The 22,407-nt window shown below is 33.1% G+C and overlaps 2 protein-coding genes and 1 long non-coding RNA gene across 5 annotated transcripts; 1 reads left to right on the forward strand and 2 right to left on the reverse strand.

Annotated features, from left to right (window-relative positions):
• Window positions 1-2,557: 2,557 nt before the first annotated feature.
• Window positions 2,558-7,509, reverse strand: LOC112417108 (uncharacterized). Its single transcript, XR_003007623.2, has 5 exons — window positions 3,998-7,509; window positions 3,510-3,607; window positions 3,325-3,410; window positions 2,999-3,145; window positions 2,558-2,881 (listed from the first exon to the last, which is right to left on the reverse strand). It is a non-coding gene; the product is annotated as an uncharacterized lncRNA (long non-coding RNA).
• A 758-nt stretch (window positions 7,510-8,267) lies between these two features.
• LOC11443986 (pentatricopeptide repeat-containing protein At5g38730) lies at window positions 8,268-10,335 on the reverse strand. Its single transcript, XM_024772029.2, has one exon. The coding sequence runs from the start codon at window positions 10,203-10,205 to the stop codon at window positions 8,430-8,432; it is 1,776 nt and encodes a 591-aa protein (XP_024627797.1). The 5' UTR covers window positions 10,206-10,335; the 3' UTR covers window positions 8,268-8,429.
• Window positions 10,336-14,958: 4,623 nt separating this feature from the next.
• On the forward strand, window positions 14,959-20,231 carry LOC11443987 (hydroxyproline O-arabinosyltransferase RDN2-like). 3 transcript variants are annotated; one of them, NM_001424302.1, is made up of 9 exons: window positions 14,959-15,043; window positions 16,222-16,702; window positions 17,469-17,536; window positions 17,617-17,818; window positions 18,296-18,393; window positions 18,497-18,566; window positions 18,694-18,765; window positions 19,003-19,116; window positions 19,964-20,231. In NM_001424302.1, exons 2-9 carry the CDS (start codon window positions 16,307-16,309, stop codon window positions 20,024-20,026), a joined length of 1,083 nt encoding a protein of 360 aa, NP_001411231.1. In that variant the 5' UTR covers window positions 14,959-15,043; window positions 16,222-16,306; the 3' UTR covers window positions 20,027-20,231. The 3 variants fall into 3 exon arrangements, with proteins under 3 accessions (NP_001411231.1, XP_003627860.1, XP_024629505.1); XM_003627812.4 differs by lacking the exon at window positions 14,959-15,043 and adding an exon at window positions 15,060-15,206 and having other exon boundaries at window positions 19,964-20,223; XM_024773737.2 differs by lacking the exon at window positions 14,959-15,043 and adding an exon at window positions 15,142-15,253 and having other exon boundaries at window positions 19,964-20,223.
• Window positions 20,232-22,407: the final 2,176 nt, after the last annotated feature.

The following is a 22,407-nucleotide window of genomic DNA, read 5'->3' on the forward strand; positions in this document are numbered from 1 at the left end:
GATGATCAGAGCATTTTATTTCTCTCCAACCAAATGTAAAAACAGCTGCAGACCCCTTGTTTTCATGCGTGATGACACTTCACTAGTGTTTTGCAAGGATACTATCATTTTTAGAAAAATCAAAGGAATTATCTTATCTTATAATGAAAAAAAAAAAGTAGAGGAGTAAGGGGCAATTAGGTAATATATGCTATTACAATCTTACATATGAGGGAGAAAACATCTCTCTAATCCACTACAATAATAATGATACAAAGAGGTTACACGAAATTAGCGTATAAGCCCACAAAGAACGTATCCTAATTTTTACCTATTTTTCAAGTCACTCAAACGCACGATGAATCCTATGAGAAAACAATAAAGAAAGCTTTTAGATTATTTCTCTAATAAGATCTCATTAGCCAATGTGTTTATGAAGTGTTTTCCAACCCAAAAACCTCTCACCAAAGAAAACAATAAAGAAAGCTTTTAGATTATTTCTCTAATGAGATCTCATTAACCTTAAAGTTACCTCTTTTAGTTTTCCAAGATTCTCTCGAAGCTCTTTTTCTCTCTTGCCAAAAGAATTGAAGAATCAAATCTTATATAACATTCAGACCTAGGCAAAATCGCATCACGATTTGCCTAAATCACGCCACAATTTGAAACTCGTACACAGTACAGTACCGAACCTGATCCAAAAATACGAGCTTGATGAAATCCATTCCATCACATATTCATGACACCATCTCCTCTTATATTATGTAATGATTTTTTTTCAAATATAAAATATTAGAAGTTTACGATTGTATACCATTTTTAGTAGAAATACTTTACTTGTTTTCTTATTCTTATGTATGATTCATAATTACTCTTTTATTTTGCAGCTATCACCTTTGTTTGAAAACTCACATATCTTCTCGTAGAGTTTATACATAGAAAGAGTTTTACAACATAATAGATAGCTAGCTGCACCTTTACTCAACTGTTAAGAGGTTACCAAGAAAACAAGAAACTGAGAATAAATAACAAGTCTGATGTCGCAGTTACATAATGGAGCTAACTTAACCATAGGTAAACTATGAGGCACTCACAATCCAATCATAGGTCTCTAGTTCATAAGGTTACATTCGTAAAAAATATGAAGTATACTACAAAGTATAAACATGAAAAAACAACATAAAAATAAGAGAATTTTTAAGCTCCATGTTATATCTAAAAATAAGATGCTATAAACACTTGACACTCAATTTTTTAAAAATTTGGTCAAAGTATAGTAGTTAAGTTTAAAATAAACAAAAATAAATAAATAACATGTCAGTGTTTTGCCTTGTATTAGAATTCACCTCCTTAGTTGCATTATCCTATATTCCTCCATTGGATTTTCTTTCAAAGCAACTTTCTCAACTACAATCTATTTAACGAAGTGCAAACGAATGTCAATGTATTTCGTCCTTTCATGATACATTTAATGATTTGTCAAATTGCTGACACTTGACTATCACAATGTATCTTCGCACATGTTTGAGAAATTCCTAACTCACCAATAATCCCTTTCAACAATATGGCTTCCTTCACCCCTTCAACAAGGGCAATGTACTCCGCTTGAATTATAGATAGAGCCACCACAGATTGTTGATTTATCTTCCATCTAATAGTCGTGCCATAAAGAGTCAACACAACCTAGTAAAGATTTCCTTGTGTCCACATTGCCCGCGTAGTCTTTATCTACATACCCTTCCAAATCGTCTTCCTCTTGAGCTGCTTTTGTGTACTTCAAACCGTTCTTCAAAGATCCGCTCAAGTATATCAAAATTCATTTCAAAGCTTGCCAAGGAACAATATATGGATTTTCCATAAACTGAGTCACCATTCTAACCGCACAAGCTAAGTCCATACATGATGCTTCCAACCCAACTTGTACAGGGAATATCCTCCATTATCATTTTCTCATGCTCGGATTGAGTACATTGTTTAATGGACAACTTTGTGTGATAACCTAAGGAGTGCCAACCTTTAGAGTTTGACATTCTAAAATACTCCACCACCTTCTTCAAGTAACTAGTTTTAGACAAGAATAATTCACTTTTATCACGGTTCCTTATAACATCAATTCCAAAAACCCTTTTTATCAGACCAAGATCCTTTATCTCAAATTCACCATTTAATTTTTCTTTGACCATTTAATTTCACTTTAGTCTAGTCAACATCAAAGCCAAATTCATATATACTCCAGTTGCAAATGCAAAATACAGCATTTGCTTGCTCTTGCACCTTTTATATGACCCAAAAATACTATTTGGACAAGTAGTGCAAGGAATAGAGAATAATTTCTGTCCAATAAAAAGATGCACGTGAGCAATTACTATTACTATCTTTTTTTTCATAAGCTGAGCACTATTATTACGGATATATTTTTTGATGTAATTCTTGTTCTTGCCTCCTTTGCCTCTCTTTTTATAATGGAGCATGAATCTTCTAGTGAAAAAGAGAAAGGGTCCCAACAGGATGGAGAAGTGTCTGGTTATAGTCAAATTGATCATCTTGTTTCAGAAATAGGTAAATTTATTCTGTGTGAATTATTTGATCCCTAGAATAGTTAAAGTAAATTTGTCTTGATGAATAGAGTGAACAAGTATATTCTTCAAGATATTGTACATGGAAAAACGTACATTTCATGCTCTAATATTATCAATCTTATCAGCACAAGAATTGAAAATAAATCTCTGAATTTTCATGCTCTAATGAGAAACACTAAAGCATCTATAGATTTTGGCAGTGATCATAAATCTCCTCCAAACGTATTTGAGAGGCAGCATTTGTGTTTTCTGATTTCCAGTTACAACTTCTCTACATATTCAATCCTTTTCATCTAATAGTATCCATGCCCTGTAAACTGAAACTTCAAGACAAAATGGAATACAATCATACACCTTTAATAATTTTCAAGGAAAATGGAATACAGTCATAAAGTTTAATATATTTTGACAAAAATACATAACATAAAAAATAAACTAACATCTGTTGGATGGCATTTCAGTTGAGAGATGGTATGCTGGTAAGTATACTTCCGGTCAATTGATACAAAAACAAGTTCAAGGAGCCTAATAGTCCAGAAAGCTCTGTCAATGTCTGCAGCAGTATTCTTACCAACACAAGATTATTCCTAGAAATATCAATGAATTTGCATAAAATCAAAAACTCAATTCATTTACTAAAAAAAATTAGAGTTTCTTAAAAGTGGCCTAGACTAGAAATATGGAGTAGTATCTTGTTAACATTTAGAGAAAGATTTAAATTCAGTTCAAAGACAGAACAGAATGTTGATATTTTGATCTTACCAACCTTTAATTTTTTGATGCTTGAAGCTGTTGACAGCTAGTTTCTGTATTGAAGAATTAAATAACATTTATGGTTGTCGAAACAGCTCCCTGAATCATTAAAAATTGTACTTCAAATAAGTTTCCAAGGGCACAATTAATTCCTTGTAAAGGATTATAAATTTATAATCTAACTGTGAAATATCTTACCCAAGAAAAAGCTCTGACTTATAACACCATGAAGCAATTGGTGTAGTTGAAGAAAGCTCTGTCTTCTCTATGTCCCCCTTCGTCACAGAGCATGAACACTAAATAAAAGCAACGGATCTTTTTAGAATTCCAACTTCAAGAGAGACATAATGATAAAAGGAATTCTTGCATGTAATACAGAAAGACCAAGTTTGTGTGAAAAAATAAGATACAAACTCAAGTAAATACTTATGCTAATATAAATCTGCAACAACTCATGAGATGTACCATAAACTAGCATGTGTTAAACTTGATCTGATGTTTACGAAGTACTAGCAATTAAGGTGTAAACTTGTGCTACTCTTATTTGCTAGCTAGAGTTAAACATTTTCAATAAACAAGATTTTAGTATAGGGATGAATGTTTAGAGAATTAATTTAAATTGAAAATAGCAAAGATGTTAAATTTGAATTTCAAAGATACATATGTTTGTTGCCTAGAGCTGGTACCTGCTTAAAATCTGTACAATATGAGAATCAGCGCATGCATCATCTAGAAGTTGTAGTTCAGTTTATTATGACATCATTGATCACCAAACATTGAATGTGAGAAATCTTCCCCCACTCTTCACCTTTAGGTTTCATGTATCGTTCTTTGACAACAGAAGGACCACAAATTGCTAGCCTTGAAATGGATTTAGGCAGGCCCTCCACCGGTAAGCATTGAAGGTTGGGGCAATTAGAGAGACACAAAGATTCAAGAGAGGAGAGGTTGCAGAAACCCTCGTAATCCAATTTTTTAAGATTCATTTCAAGATTACTACACTCTCTGATATACAGACGTGTAAGGCTACAATGATGCTCCTGTGAAATCATTTCAAGATTACTACACTTAGTCAAACTGAGGCACTCGAGTTTTGGGAAGAAGTCCAGATGAAAGGTCCAAATATTCAAGAAAGTTGTAGGAACAGCCTAGAGGAATGTTCATAGTTGGGGAACGCATAATCATTAGTGTTTCAAGAGAGATGTGCCCAACCCATTCAAGGAACGATTCTTTCATACACCATTCATCAATTCTGAGAATTCTGAGAGTAGATAGTTGATAACCGATATGCAGCCTTCCACAATTACTTAGATGTAATCGACGAATGGATGGAGCAAATGGAACAGAAGCCACAAGTTGGCTGCAGTTAGTAATTTTTAGTTTCAACAAACAAGGAAGTTGCTCAGGTAAACACTCTTCTAGATATGGACAATCATTTATGAAAAGCTTTTGGAGACACGGAAAAGCACCTGTCACAATTTTACAATCCCATTCTTCCCATCCCTCCATATTCTCAAATTTTAAGATTTCCAAGGATGTAAATGGAGGACTAACTGAAGAAGAGATGCTCCTATTGTCATAAAATTCACTACCAATCGCCACTATCCCAGATAGCCCTGTGATCCACAATTTCTTGAGAGATGGCAAAATCCCAAGTGGAGGCAACAACACACAATTTTCACAATCTCTCAATTTTAAAGACACCAAATTTGACAATTAATTATCTCAAAACCATTCTGGAAATCGTGTACCTCCATAGCCCCGTATTGACAACTTCTTCAATTGTTTGGAAGGTTGCAACTTCTCCAGCACTTCCCTTTCTTTCTCCGAATTGTCACTGCATGCATTCCATTCTAACTCTAGCTTCACAAGATGTACTTTATTTTTCAAAGTTGCTGCCAATGCATCAGAGGGATTTACAATCTTTTGCAGCTCTAAAATTAATAGTGTTCCATGAAGATTGAATTCTCCTATAACTGATGAATATTGGCCTCGCTACCTTTGTCCACATAAAATGAACTCAGCACTTGAAGATTCTTTAGTTTTCCCACATCCATTGGTCTTCTTCTCACTTTCGTTTTGCTAAAGTTGAGGTAACGGACATTAGTGAGTTTATATAAATTTAATGGCAACTCTTCCAAACACTTACAATTCATCAGCTTGAGTATTTGCAAGTTATAGAGAGAACAGACTGAATCCAGTAGCTTCTTTATGTTGGTACCAGAGACGTCTAGAAAACGGAGATGCTTGAGATTGCCTATGGTGTCAAGCAACTCATTCTCAGTGGAAAAACCAGACATTGACAAGACACGAAAGAACTTAAACTTTGAGAACAATTCCTGCATCAATATGCTAGACATCAAAAGTTTACTGTCACCTTCGTTGGATCTCATACATAGTGGAAGAAATGTGCGTAATCTATTTGCATTATATAAGGTCTCAAAAAATTTGAAACTATTGCCTGAATTTCCTAAAAATGACACATGGCGAGTCATTTTCAATCTGTTATGAGATTCCTCATCTTTGAGTGTTGAGCAAAAATCACCGCACACATATTTAGCCAAATCATTGAGAAGGTCATGCATGATAAAATCCATCTCATATTCCCTTGATTCCTGAAAAAATGACCTTGAAAATAGATCATTGAAGTATTGTTCACCAACTTCTTCTACACTCATACTTTTTAAAGGGCATTGCAGAAAATTTTCACCCATCCATAATAAAATTAAATACAGGCGTCAATGGATTTTTTGGTGTCTATCAAATAATTTCCTTGTTTAAAGAGCTCTTATTATATGAGAAGAGTAAAAAAACAATGACTGTTTCTTTTCCCACCCTACCTCTTCTCATACGCCCTCTTTTTTTCTCTTCAAAAAATACCCGTGTTCGGATTATATAATCCGAACTCCTTTTTTGGGATTTTAGGATTATATAATCCAAAAACTACCTAAACACAAAAATCATAATAAAATTGATACAAAGGTCTATGTTGACCATCGTACTATCCTGACATAAACTGCAAAGTAAGGAATTTTTGGGAATGAAGCTATGTTAAATCTCTTGATTCATTTATAAGTAGTGGTCATTATTATATACAAAAGTTCTTCCTCCACTGCCACTAACCTCAACCACCTAACTCACTTTCCTGTTTTATTAGTTTTACTTGTTATTCAACCTGTTTTCAGATATCTAATTTATTATCTTCGGTGGAATAGTATATAATATCACAGACTAGACTGTAGTTTCTCCTCCCAAATAGTATTTGTTTTTGACACTATGCAGCAGTTGCAAATTGCAATGATAATATGATTCAATAATATAGAATTAAAACATGAATCATGAAGCATGCAACCAGCAACCATTCAAAACATGAAGCACACGACAGACAATCTTTGACCCTTCAAAAAAAAAAAAACAACAATCTTTGAAAAAAAAGTGTGAAGCATACAACAAAAATTTGAGATGATATCAACAAACTAACCTTGGTTGTTGGTTCTGCCAGTTAGTGTCCTGCCCACACCCTTTACATTCATCTCATTCAGCAATTGTTCTGCCCTCTCCACGTCCTAAGTTTCAAAAAAGTATTCGAATAAAAAATAACTCGACAGGTCAACCCACTCGCAGCCCATTTTATGGATTATACAGGGGTTGCTTGAGACAAATTGAAAATCTCAATCTGCCTCAGCAAAAAGGGTGGATTAAATGGGTCAACCTAATGGCATCAACCCATTTCACCACTCCTATATGAATGAAAGGATTATGTATAAAATAGTATATATCAATATATGTAGTTAGTATGAATGCCTAGTTGAATTTTTTTTGGTGTGTGTGTGTATAACAAAATTCAGATTAATCTTTGCAGGTGGGGAGCCCGAACACACTTATTGTCTGAGCAGAGCTATGTATACATCTCCCGGGGCTTGGCCCCGGCCACTTTTTTAATAAACTTTCTGCGTTTTGTTGGCCCCGGGGCAACACACTTACTGTGTTTTGTTGGTTTAACACTTTGAAATAGTTACTATAGTTGCGTTATATCTGACCCATCCCACCTATCAATCTTCCCTCCCCCTTGATAATGGCCTCTTATAACAATGAAACCAGAAATTTCACATGGATATTCAAACAACCTATGAGGTTGATCAGAGTATGCTATTAGCAAAGATAAATATGTGGACCAGCGAAGCTTAGAAGAGACAGAAAAAAACTCAACCTGTATCATTGGTATTGCACACAGCTGGTTTATGTTGACTTCCACAGAAGGTATCCCATATAACCTTGCAAGACACCACACATTTTCATCACAAGCGTTTGAAATTTCTACTTGATTCTCATGATCACAAGCATTTGAAATTAAATTGAAGAGTTTCAGACCTTTAAATACATTAAAATAATAATCAATCCAAATAAGCAAAACCTACCTGATAAAAATAAAATATCCAAGTTCTTTCCTCAAAAAAATAAAATATCCAAGTTCTAGTCAAATTATTTAAAATAAGCATGGACGAAGCATTAGCTATAAAATTACATGTAAATAATTTTTGAAAATGAAGTTCTCAATGTCCAATGAGAGAACTAAGAAATAACTCTTCTATCTATATTTTATAACAGAAAATAGTGGGAAGTGTTTTTGTTTGGATATACCTATCTAAACATTATGTTCCCACATAAACAGATCATCAATTTTTTGGGAAACAAAACGCAACTATATATTCCATCACATCCCAACTGCCAAGCATTAGTTCCATTTTAGAAGAGATTTCTAACAAAGCAGAAAGCAACTTTCTTTAATTTTTTGACAGAACCACAGATAGTCTATGTCTATCCCTACTTTTACATGAATAAATATAATGAGTTTGGAAAGTTGTAAACCCGGATAGTCTTCCAATCTTCCCCATTTGGTTTTCCAAAAAATGGTGTTTAAGCAATGGACAGTTGCCACAAATAATGCATAACAGGTTTCGAAATAATATGATTTATGATAGTTAACATACAAGGTTTGTAAAGTGTCCCTGCATGACAAGTGAAAACATGAAGGAATACCCTCTGGTAACCAGAAGAAATAAACGGCCTACAATTACAGGAAAAAGCTACTTTTGAATTAGCAAGATTATCATCATATCACATCAGCATTTGTTGTATTTTATACATTGTATTTCTTGACATCAGACCCCTTTCCACGACATGATCCCAGAACATCTGTGACACTTTGTTTTGACTAGCATCAAGAGCACTAAAGCATCTATAGATTTTGACAGTGATCATCAACCTTCTCCTAGCCATCTCTTCTAACATATCTGAGGCAGCATTTGTGTTCCCTGATTTCCAGTAAGAAAAAGCAAGACTAGTGTAGATAACACTATCACCTGAAATACCCTTCCCTTCCATATGATATAATAACTTTTCAGCACATTCAATCCTCTCTATCTTGCATAACCTTCTTATCAATGCCCTGTAGAGTGAAATATTAAGACAAAAACCTTTACTCAAAAACTCATCTGGCAGTGCTAGAACTGCATCAGTATTGTCTTTCTTGCAATAGCTATCTACAATCCACGAATAAGTGCGATAATTTGGAGAAAATCCGGCATCGAGCATTCCAAACAATAGTTCCTTGGCACTTTCGAGCTCGCTTGTTTTGCAGAATCCATGAATCAGTGCTTTATATGTAAAGGAGTTGGGCGTTAGTCCAGCTTCTAACATCTTAGTTTTAAATTTCAAAGCAGAGTTCAAATCTCCTATCTTGCAATAAGCATTAATCAGTGTGTTACATGTGACACTGTCAGCTTGGACTTTTCTTTCACTCATTTCGTGCAAGAGTTTGTTGGCATCCCTTATTCTGCCATCTGAACACAGCTTACGCAAAATCGAATTGTAAGTAACAACACCAGGGTACAATCCCTTAGCCACCATCATTTCACGCAACCTCAAAGCTTCCTCAAACTCATTCGCTTTACAATATCCATCAATCAATGTAGTATATGTGACATGATTCGGAATGGCATCTTTGATTTCGCCAAACATCCTCATAGCTTCCCTCATTTTCCCTTCTTTGCAAAATCCATAAATAAGAGAATTGTAACTAACAATATCAAGATTTATTCCCTCTCTTTCCATTTTATCCTGGACCGATAAAGCCTCATAATGCAGACCCTTTTTGCAATACAAAGCTATCAAAGTATTGTACGTAAAAATATCAGGAACCACACCCTTCACTTCCATCTCATTCAATATAAACTCTGCTCTCTCCACATCTCTCGATTTCGAACAAGCATGAATTAAACAATTATAAACATAAATATTCGGAACAACCCCATCTTGAACCATTCTCTTATAAACCTTCCATACCATACTAGTAATCCCATCTTTCAACAAAGAGTTCATAAGCACAGTACAAGCATGCAAATGAGGCTTCAAATTACACAAACTCATCTGCTCAAAAACCTGAACCGCATCATGGGTCATCTTCGATTTCGCATAATGTATCACAATCCAGCTCAAAACATGTGAATTAACTTCCGGGTCATCATGAATCCGCACCAAAGAAGTCAAAACCGAAGGCGATGAAAGAATTTCCCTTTGCGCCATTTTATCAAGCACCTGTTGTGCAGTTTTGAAATGGCGGTGTTTGGTGAGCATGTGAATCATTGACCATGAAGAATGTAAGGAATGAGTGTAGTGTGGAATGGATTGAGCCCATTTGAAGAAATGGAAGATGAAAAAGGGTTCGTAACGGTGTTGCTTGAGATGCAAGATAACTTGGTGAATGGTAGTGGAAGTGAGTGTAGAAGCTGTTTTGGGTTTTAAGAGATTGTTCCAATCACCCTTTACGATAATTGCACATACACTTTCAATTAAGTGCTTATTGGAAGTTTCAATCATAAGCATGCTTTTCATTGAGATTTGATAGCTTTCTGCATGTGGATGATGGTGTCGTTTTCTGTAATTGGGGTCGTTTGCGTATAAAAGAGATTATTCTGAAATGGATGGTTTGAGTCTTAATTTCATCGCTCACAATTTATCTCGAGACCAATTTAGTTTTTGATAGAAAAATAAAATAATACATAAATTAGTTCATGATAAAAAATATAATATATATTCAAATTTGTCTTTCGTAATTTTCATAGGAAAAGGAAAATCATTTTGTTAATGTGATTCATATTTAACTGTTTGTTACTCGTGTACTAATTAGTTAGTTAAACTGATAATGCGTAAGAATTTATGGTAACATATGTAATTGACATGTCATCGTTTTTTTTTTTTTTTTTAAATAGTTTAGCGTTTAGAAATCCACTATTAAGTTAAATAAGTGTGGAATATGGGATTTGAATCTCAATCCATACATATATAATGTAAGACCAGGATATATGTCGGACACACGTCGACAACGAATTAGTTAAATATGAATCATAAATAGACTAATTTGTCTTTAATATAAAAATGACAATGACTACTTTGATTTTATTGTGTTTGAGGATGAATTTGGCTGCAAACAAATTGTCAAGCACTGGTTAAGTTTTTATTCCATTTTCATTTCCAAAAGTTTGTGTTTGTTTTATTTGTTAAGAAAAAAAAATTAATTTTTAAGGGATTTGTACAAAAAGAGTTAATGGTGTTCTCTTCTGGTGTGGGGGAAGAGTTGAGACCCTCAAAGTAATGGGAGAAGTTCACATGGGACGATGTGGATCCCACGACGATGTTGACCTGATAATGAAATAGTTTATTCATGTTTTGAATTATTATTTACAAAATTATCTCTAAAGTTATTGTTAATAGGATTGAACATTTTTGAACGATATCATTTCCCGGTACCAGTAGAGTTTTATATCGGATCGTAGCATCCATCATAATATCATCGTGGCTCAAGAAATGGTACATTCCATGTCTAAAATGAAAGGTGAGAAAATGTTTATGTCTATCAAGATCAATATGGAGAAAGCATATCAACTTAACTCAAAATCCAAAGAAAATTACCTAGAGGATTGTAAGTTCCCAGCAAAGCTTATTTTGATGATTCATCATTGTATTTCATTCACCGCCTATAAAATATTGTGGAATGGTGAGAAATCATAAATTTCTATTTCTTTTAGAGGTATAAGACAAGGAGATCTAATCTCTCATTTATTTGTCATTTGTATGGAAAGGCTTTCGCATATTATGTTGACCAGGTTGAGACGGAGCACTTGTGTGCTGCTAGGTACGGTGCCAAAATATCTCACCTTATTTTTGTTGATGAGATAGAGAAAATTCAATGTGGGTTTCTTTGGGGAGATATTGAGCATAAGCGCAGAAAGCTCGCCTGGTGAATTGGGATGCTTGTTGCCAACCAAGGACAAAGAGGCGTGGGTTTTAAGAGACCGTGTCGGATGAATAAGAATTTCCTTATGAAGATGTAGTGGAAACTTATCAAAAATCGAGGTGATCTATGGTGCAAAGTGCTTCTTGGTAAGTATGATAGACATATTGATCTATTGTTCTCTAATAACAGTGTTTTTCTCATCAGCATTCCAAAGTTACATCAACACCACACTTTCTATGTGTGATGTCTTCAATAAAGATGGGGAATTAGAATCTGAGCTTCTTATGTAACAATTTAACGGTAAATGTTGTAACTTGAGTGCTTTCCTTACCATCCTCATCTAATGTGGACGAGGCTGACACTTTGGGCTAGGAAGGTACTAACACTCACCAGTTTTCCATTCAAAGGGCTTATGTACAAACTGGTAACATTCAATCTACAATGGAAGACTCTTTGGAGTGGAAAGGACCCCCATCACTTATAAAACTTTTATCTGGTTGGTTGTTCATAAGTGTTTGCTCACAAATTCTTGCAGAAGGAAGTAGGGAATGAGAATTTCTTATGTTTGTACTAATTGTGGGTGATATGTTGAGACAACCCTCCATGTATTTTGAGATTATGTTGTTGCTACCCAGGTTTGGCTTTGCCTTATTCCATCTAGTCTTATGACTATTTTCTTTTCTTTTGTTTGCAGAGATTAGATTTTCAATAACATCAAAGGAGACAAATCAAAGGTTACAATAAGAAATTTGGATCTTGTGACGTCCTTTAAGCTGAAATGTGGACATGTAACTTAGATTGGATACGGCTTAGAAGAAGAGCATTTTTTATCTCGTCGTAGAAAGTGATTCTAATATTCTACTTTAATAAGGCACGTTCAAAATCTTTTGGCTTTGAGTTTGGGTATCAAATTTTATTATACTTGAAAAGGGAAAGAAATCGATTTGCTGATTGACTAATTAAGTTTAATCTTTCTTTAGACTTTTTAAATTGTAGAAGTGTATATACTCCTTTCGATGAGCTTTATAGACTACTTTAGACTTTCGCTCTCTTTTCTATTTTAAAATAAAATACAGATTCCAATCTTTAGAGAATAAAAATCAAAGCAAAATATTTTACAAAGAAAAAAAAGTAAAATCTTATTTTGCATGAATTGAAACAACATCTGTGCTTAGAAAAGTAATATTATTGTCAAGTTAACAACAACAACAACAAATTGGCTCAAGTGGTAAGGGACTTGAGTCCCTTAAATATGTGGTCATGAGTCCGATTTTTCTAACTCATACGTATAAAAAAAATCTGATTGGAAGGAGAGAACTCGCCTTTTATACCCCACACATTATCTGATAGAGATTAATCATGGTTAATCGGCGGTGAAAAATTCATACCATATCATGATAACCCAAAAATATATCTAATTCAACAATAAATTGATACATGGTGTAAGATATTTGAATCACTTAAACAAGTTGCCGGAGATTTATATTTATCTCTCTTGTATGGAGAAATTTCACTTGAAAAGAGAAAATTCATTAAAAAATTAATAAAGTTCACTTTATAAGTTAAATCAACTATTACCAATATCTTTTATAATATAACTTTATTTCAATAAGGCGCACAATCTCATATATAAGTAAAAATGATTGAACTTAACAAAAACGTTCTTAAAACCCTTGAAAAAAAATCTTAAAAACAGATAGAGAAAAATTTGAATGAAATTATAGAAAATATTTTACAATATTAGTTAATATCAATCGACAAGAAAATATTTGTTTATATTAATTTTTTTGTCACATGGTTTGGTGATTAGGTTCATACACTTTAAATGGTGAGAAGTAAAAAATCACTACAAAATAATATCATTGATAACCACCAACTTATATACACTTATAGGACAAAATTTTCATAAGACTATAAAATTATTTATTCAATTTATCATAGTAATTAGGAACTTGAAAAAATCATTAGAACTTAATTTATATATACCGTAAATATACATATAACTTAATTCAATCAATCAAATGAATGATTAAAATTAAAAGCTTAATCATCTTAAAATTATGATTGTTTGACAATATAAAATTTCTTTAAAAATCTCATAAATTTTTTGAGGTTATAATGAAAATTTTAGTTTTGAAAAAAAAAAAAAACTTTTTAGTCAAAATGGTTATTATAATCTTTTTAGTCGAAACTACGAGATAATAATAAAAAAAATTCCTCAAATAAATAATTCTATATAAGCTGTCAAAAAATGTACTCATTTAATCTCAAAATAATAAATATACATAAATTATAAAATATAATTAATATTGGATAGAGACTAAAAATTATGAGTTGCTTTATGAAAATACTTTTCCTTACTGAGATAACTAAATTAAAATAAATGAAAAAAATATACAGTAATAAATAGTAAATGATATAATAAAAAATAAATAATTCCTCTATAAAAATAATAAAAAATAAACATTTAGACATAAAATGATTTATAATTTTGTCTCATGAATTTAATTCAGTTGGTGAGATCAGTGCATAATATTAGAGCTGTCAAAACGGGCGATCCGGCCCTAGCGGGCTTCGGGTTTCAGCGGGCCGGGCCAAAAAGCCCGGCTGACAAAACGGGCTTGAAATATACTACCCGAGCCCGGCCCTACACGGGCCGCGGGCTAAACGGGCCGGCCCATATTAAAAATTATATATTTTTTTATTTTAAAAAAGTACTATAAAACACTGCTATAATTTTTTTATAAATAATATTTTTAATATGTTATGGTTATAGATATTTATATATTCGATCTTTAAAACTATAAATAACGAAATGAATAAATATAATTTTATATTACATTTATATTTGTGTTAATTCATTGAATTTTCACTTTTGTTTTTTACTTTGATAATCAACTAAGTAAATAATTATTTGAAAAATATATATAATTTATAGAATTTTTTTTTGTTATGCGAGCTAACGGGCTACCCGCGGCCCATTCGGGCTAGCCCTAACGGGTACCGGGCTTTTAAAGGCCGGGCTAAAAAATCCTATTAAAATTCAGGCTCAATATTTTAGGCCCAAACCCTATATTTATTCGGGCTAAACAGACCAGCCCGTTTTGACAGCTCTACATAATATATGCAAGGTTCTGGTTCAAACCCCAACTTAAAAAATAAATGATTTATAATTTTGGAACAAACATATTTTGTCAAAGTGACGTGTCATTTCCTCTAAAAACAAAAAAGTGACATGTAATTTGGGATCTTGTGAGAAATAAATATGGAAAATAAAAGTTTTGTGTTGACCAAATATTAAAAAAAGAAGTAAAATAATAATTTGTTTGAATTAGACAGATCTAATCTACTCCTATTAGCGAAAAATAATTTAAAGATTTCGCCGCCGTGTTCCCTCCGTCGTCCTCATCGGAGAATCTCTCTCTCTGAAACAAAGGTTCTTTCTCTCTCTCTCTCTAGCTGTTGCATTTGACTTTGCATCCTTATTCCTATTAAGACTTCTCTTTTATCTTTTCCTTCGTTTTCACAATACACTCTTCACATTACTGCTTCTCACGTTCCTTCCATTTTCCATTGACCCATTTTCATTCTTCCTTACCGTAATTTCATCCATTTCCTTTCAATTTTCCATTTTCTGTTATAATTTGTATGTATAAAAATGTAGAGTGTTTTCTACTCTTGATTTTTGAAGTGTTTTTTAAGTTTTGAATTTTTATAATGACGTGTTTTTCTTCATTTTCACGATTTCATTCTTTTTTATATATGTTTTAGCGATAAGATTCTATTCTTAATGTTTGGTTTTTGTTTTTCTCTATCTACTTCACTAGTATGTCTGTTATTATGTTTCATTTTTTATTTTACAAATTAAACATTTATTTTGATTGTTTATGTTTGATGATAAGAATGATTTAAAACTTTATAGGTATTTAGTTTGATTATGAAATAGTTGATTGTTGATTAGGATCACATAATGCAGAATAATTGTTAAACCTCATAATGTTATTGCATCTTGGCAAGATTTAATTGATAAATTTATTTCAATTTTGTCTGGCTAATTAATGGTCTTGCCCCCGTGATTTTAAACAATGGTCACAGTAATAGTTGCAGTTGTGTCGTGATCCTTCATATTTCAAAGAATTGCGGTCAAATGTGGCTGATGTGGCTTAATTACGGTCACATTGCGGTTTTGAAACTGTCAAGAAGAGCGGTGGATTATAGTAAGGAGGGTAGATCAGACGGAGGGTAGTTAAATCACTAGAGATAGAAGTCTAGAAAAACTATTAAGAGAAACTATCAGGAACGATTTGGAGATTAACGAGTTGGATGAAAATGTGGTTTTTGATAAACGTTATGGCGTCGTTTGATTCATATAGTGTACTTAGTGGGATAAGGCTTGATTATTGTTGATGTATTGTGGTTTTGAAACATAAGAATCCGTTATATTGCGGCCCAGATTGCAGTTGCGGACTTTTATTTAAAACCATATTCTTGCCATTTAAATTTTGATTGTACCAGTGCACTCTGAAATGTTCTTTAACTTCTTTTAGTTTGATTTTTGGATGCACTAAAGGGTTTTATTTATTCTGCTGATGTGAGAAATTTGTTTATTTACAGATCTGAGAGTTTGTTTGTTCTATCAAGAACTGAGGAAGGTTCAAGCACATGATATTTTGATATCTTTCTGTCTGATAGGAAGACCATGGCACGAGCTTCACCGTTACTGATGATATGTTTGGTTCTTGGTTCTTCCTTTGCTACTTATAATTTGGTGACAATGATAATCCACTATGGATCGGCAGATAGTTTAGCTACCGAGGATGGTGGATTGTTTTTTGACCCTATCGTTGAGATGCCTGAACATGTGAAGAACACAAAAACATCTAAAGCACCGTTTCATATTGCGTTGACTGCAACTGATGCCATCTACAACAAATGGCAATGCCGTATCATGTACTACTGGTATAAGAAGCAAAGGAGTCTACCTGGATCAGAGATGGGAGGATTCACTAGAATTTTACATTCTGGAAAGGCTGACAACTTGATGGATGAAATTCCTACTGTTGTTGTTGATCCACTTCCGGAAGGTCTAGACCGGGTGAGGCCGCTAACCATGACTTTCAGTTATACATTTATACATGTTTTGAATATATCTACTGACGTAAGCACTTGTAAAATTGTTTAGTAGAGTTTATCAAAATAGCTTATGACATGTACATAAACTGTTAGAAGCTGTTCTTCATATCCATGATAAGTGGTAATGCTATAAGCACTTAGCTGTTTGTCCAAACAAGGTCCTAGTCTAGCATACTTCCATGCCAGTTAAGGTCCATTTTAACATTTGAAAATAAAAGGAATGCGGTTTTCGACTAGCATACCTTGGTGAAAGAAGTAAAATCCGACAAAATAATTTGGTATCGCTGAAAAATTCAAGGGATGATATCAGATTGAGGAATGGGGTAATCATTGAATACAACAATTATATGCTTTCAGTTGTGTGCTTGAATTTTAAAGGTAGTAAAGATATGTAAATTTATGCGTCTTTTCCTTTTGTTTGCCGAAGGTAGAAATAGTATATGCTCGGTATTGCAGAATTTAGTGTTAAGGTTTGCAGGAAAAAATATTTTGTGCATCAGTTTGGAGTTCCAATCATTTATAAAATGTATTGGTTTAGGAAGTTACTGTGATAAGGCTTCAAGTCCACAAAGACACATTATCCGGAAAGTCTATTGTAGGAAACATAAGACTTAGTTTTAATGATTTCCATGTTAAGACTCTCCTATTATTGATAGATTGATTTATTCTTGTTTTCCATCAGTAAATACAATTTAAATATTTTTTGACACATTGCTTAATCTTTGCAGGGATACGTCGTTCTGAATAGACCATGGGCCTTTGTTCAGTGGCTGGAAAAGGCTAACATAGAAGAAGAGTTAGATCTCTTATCCTAAGTGATCTATGTTTTAGTTGACAATAATATAAATTGACTTAGTTTCTTTGCTTTTGATGCAGATATATTTTAATGGCAGAACCTGATCACGTATTTGTACGCCCTCTTCCCAATCTGGCATTTGGAGAAAATCCAGCTGCTTTTCCATTTTTCTACATTAAGCCTAAAGAAAATGAAAAAATCGTAAGGAAGTATTATCCTGAGGAGAATGGACCGGTTACAAATGTTGATCCGATTGGCAATTCTCCTGTAATTATCAGAAAGGTGGAATCTCTTTCAGAAACTTCTATTTAATTGCATTGGATTAATACCTGTTCTTCATGGTTGAATAAACATCCCCTGTCCTTAACATTGTTCAGGTTTACTAATTTTATCAGTTATTGGTGCACTTGTTATCTATGTTGCATCATCACTTCAAATTAAAGGCGTGTCCGGAGTCTGACACGTGTCAGCCGACATGACACCGACACTTGTGATTTCATTCAATTACTTCCATTTTCTCAAATTATTACAGTTTCGACGTGTCTGTGTCGTGTATGGTGTCTGGTATCCATTTATGTGTCATGTCCGGTGTCTCTGGTTCATAGTTCGTTGTGTTGAAAGATCTCAATGCCTACATTCAATATAGACTTATATTTCACTGTGCTAGCTTGAATTTTTGAATATGCTGGTTCATTAAGACCGGGCGAGTGAATACTTTTAGCTCACACGGTGAGGGGTGCATATTTTTCTTTCTTTCAGGATTTGATTGCCAAAATTGCTCCCACATGGATGAATATTTCTATGAAGATGAAAGAGGACCCGGAGACCGATAAAGCTTTTGGATGGGTGCTGGAAATGTATGTCTTACCTATTAACCGACATATGTTGCAGATTCTTTTTGTTCTTGAAATGGTATTGATAGTTTGATGCTGACATTGTGTTATGTATTCTGGAACCAAGGTATGGTTATGCTGTTGCATCTGCCCTGCATGGCGTGAGACATATTCTGCGAAAAGATTTCATGCTACAGGTTCGATATTAACATCCTATAGATATAGCTCTTGATGTTTGTTTAGTTATAATGTTATCAGCTCAAATGGTTACCAACTATTACGCATACCCAACTCTTATTTTGCTTCTTGTATGTGACTTTTCAGCCCCCATGGGATACCGAAACTTTCAATAAGTACATTATTCATTATACTTACGGGTGTGACTACAATCTAAAGGTACATTATTTCTCCCAATCCTTGAATGGAAAAATTATGGTATTTGAATACTAGCAACAACAACAAGAATCAAACCTTTTCCCTTCTGAAAACTTCTTGATTTTGTTACTATGCCATGGAACTTTGCTTTAGCTGGTGTGAACTTTTGAAATACACCACTAGCTACTTGTCATGTCATAGATTATATGTTTTTTTTTCTTTCTGGTACTTGTCTTAATATTGTTTCATAATACTCAGGGTGAATTGACTTACGGTAAAATTGGTGAGTGGAGATTTGACAAAAGATCACATCTGCGAGGACCACCACCAAGAAACTTGCCATTACCCCCTCCAGGTGTTCCTGAAAGTGTGGTATGTCTACAGCTTAATAGTTTATTTACGAAATTCATCTTATTAGGATAATATTTAGCAAGAAATGCTTTCCATTATACACACGGCTTAATTTAAAAAAAAATCTCAATAAAGTCATGTTGTTTTCATTTCCCTTACATGGAAGGTGAGAAGAAATGCATCTTTTCCCATGTATTATCTATTGTGAAACACTAAAGAAATCAGCTTCTAGTGCTGCCTGACATTAGGATACTATAATTAAAAATGTGATTTGTTACCATGTATGTGCTTGATAAATGTTACCAAGCCATCTTTTGATTCGCTTGTAGGTAGAACATCTCAAATCTTTTTATAGTGTTAAATAGAGAAATATTCTTGTGCATCATGGTGCGACTTACTCCCCTAGATGTTGTAGGTTGTTTCCTAACAGCTACTGTCAGACTAGAAAGAGGTGATTGACGAAACAGTCTAATAGCAAATGATACCTCTCTTATCGAGTGGAATTCCTTGGGTTAAACATTCATCTATTGTTATGTTAGTGACCATTGTCAAGTATGATATCCCTCGTGGGCTCTCCTTCAGCCTCTAAAGATAATTTTAGATCATATGCTTTCAGTGTAACATTTCCTTTCTAGTTCATCTTGTTGACGTTATGAGATTTTGGATAGAAGGATGAGTGAAATAATAACAAACATAATTATATAGCATCTAGATGGGAATATCTACATTCAGCCTCCCCGGTGCTTATCTAACAGTTGCTTTTCTAGTTCATTGGTCTTACTTCTATAATATAAAGTATATATTTTTTATCCAGTAGCAAAACCATTGCATTATCTAACCTGTTATTTGTTTCCTATAATGTTTTCAGGCGACTCTTGTAAAGATGGTGAATGAGGCTTCTGCTAACATCCCCAACTGGGATACATTGTAAATATATTTTTTTTCTTTCTATTCATCATGATATTTGAAGTACATGTTTTTCCAGTTACAGAAAAAGTGTAGACATCGAGGCAATAATTTATATTTTTCTCGTGTGTTTAGTCATAGAATCATAGATCAATTTGCACCAAATACCTCACTATACACCTTTTAATACAACTATTTAAATGAAGGATTATATCTTGTTTTCGGGGTGATATTCTTGAATGACATTTTGGCGTAGCACAATGCCGATAGTATCGTCAAAGGGGGCAAATTTTTGTACCCCTGTTTTCGCGCTATTACACTTTGGTTTATATTTTCATTTTCTGTTTTGTCCTTGCTCGGATTAGAGTATACATCTGAACAGGGTTCATCTAAAAGTATACATGTGGAGTCGATGTTTGGATTTACATTTTCTGGATTGAAGTAATACTGAAAAATGAGTCTGTGGTTGATGGTGCTGGTTGTTATTTGGAGATCTTTTGATCCATTATTATGTCGTGATGTGTCTGTACAAATTGTAAAACATACCATGATACCTTATGTTAAGATGTCCAGAAACATGTCATGAATCCATTTCAAGTTTCAACCATTGTCCTCAAAAAACCACATAACATACAAGTAAACATTATAAGTTAATGTTAATTTACAAAATCAGACCAATCTATATTAGAGATTCCCTCAGGCATGTTTCCAGCAAACCCAAAAAAAAAAGTCACATTGAGGTGTATCAACTTTATCATTTTAAATTATGTTTTTGAGTTAATAACAACTTCATCAGATGATCAACACTCTAGTTAGCTGTTAGCTTCATTGTAAGTATGAATAACACTACATTCTTCATCATCTTCAACATGTTTTTGAGAGAATAAAGAGCATTGTCCTTTTTTAGTCACCAGCAAGTAAAAAATATTTTTCCCTCCCACTCGTTGTGATACATGAAATTGATCTAAAACATATAAGAATCATAATGTTTCTTAATTATTATAAAAAATAATGTTATGTTTCTAAGTATATGTTACGCTAAAACAATTTTTTTTTTTTAATAATTACATGAAAGTAAGGTTTTTTTTTAGTAAATAATAACAGATGTCATAGTATTATCGTTTTCACAAAATATTATCAATTAAAATATATTGAATATTTAACAGAATATAATATTGAATCTTATTCAAGAAAGCCATTAAACACTATACAAGAGTTGTTCTCCAGGAGAAATATAATATTGTAATTATAATGAAATACACCAAATCGCTTACATAGTGTTGAGAATAGTGGTATCAATAAATTGGATTTTTTTTTTCTTTTCATTTGTGGATTGCACTGAGTGTTGCATCAGAAGGTATTAGTATAAGTGTGGGAGAAAGATATCAATGAGGGCGTGAATATGTTATGTGTCTTAAAAGATATATCATGCATCCTGGACTGTGTATGTAATTGCTTTAGCTTTCATGGGAGGTCAAACATATGATCATCTGTGTCATATCATGGGAGGTCAAACATATGATCATCTGTGTCATATCATGGGAGGAGATGTCTTCCAGATAACGTTTGTGTACCTATTTATTGGTTTTTATGTTCCTTTCTTATGTATAAATTGATTTTCCTAGGATTAGGTAATCACATGTGTTTTATGTCTTGCAACATAAATTCCATGATTGATCTATTATCTTATGTTCTTCTTCAGGATAACATTATTAGAGACGTTCTCACATGCTTTTTACCTGGTTACTATGTTCCAAAGTGATTCAGATTCTAGTCTAAGTGCATCTATTTGTCAATGCATCCAAACATCTCATTTTAGGACTAGTAAGAACACAATATCATGGTTAAAAATTAATCTATATCATAAATTTATCACATTTCCTTGCACTATACGATGCACATTCATGATCATACGATATATATATATATATATATATATATATATATATATATATTCATTGTTCTTAATACTTATGTATTATCTTTAATGTTTTTTGACTAATAACCCCTCATTGTCAGTCAATGATTCAAATTGGGTAAGGAATGTGTTCATGTTATTTTATATAGTCTTCAACAATTTTATGGTAGGTAAAACTATTGGACCAATATTCCTATTTTCGAAATTATTTTAGAGAGAAAGCAAATAGTCTATCAGATCATAAATAATTTGATAAATCTTGGTTCCTTTTGCTTCAAGATATTTTAATTTAATTCTTCATATAAATGTTTTGTGAAAGGTTGAAATGTGACATCCTAAGCCTTTCATTGAAAATTATTTTTTAGACTTAATTTAATTTAAATCAGCTGCAAAAATCATTCATAAATAATTTATTTTATTAAGTATCTAAAATTTGGGTTTAGGGTGTTACATTAATGGTATCAAAGACTAATTTATCAAATCAAACA

Source organism: Medicago truncatula, chromosome 8 (assembly GCF_003473485.1).
Source record: "Medicago truncatula cultivar Jemalong A17 chromosome 8, MtrunA17r5.0-ANR, whole genome shotgun sequence".
Lineage (NCBI taxonomy): Eukaryota > Viridiplantae > Streptophyta > Magnoliopsida > Fabales > Fabaceae > Medicago > Medicago truncatula.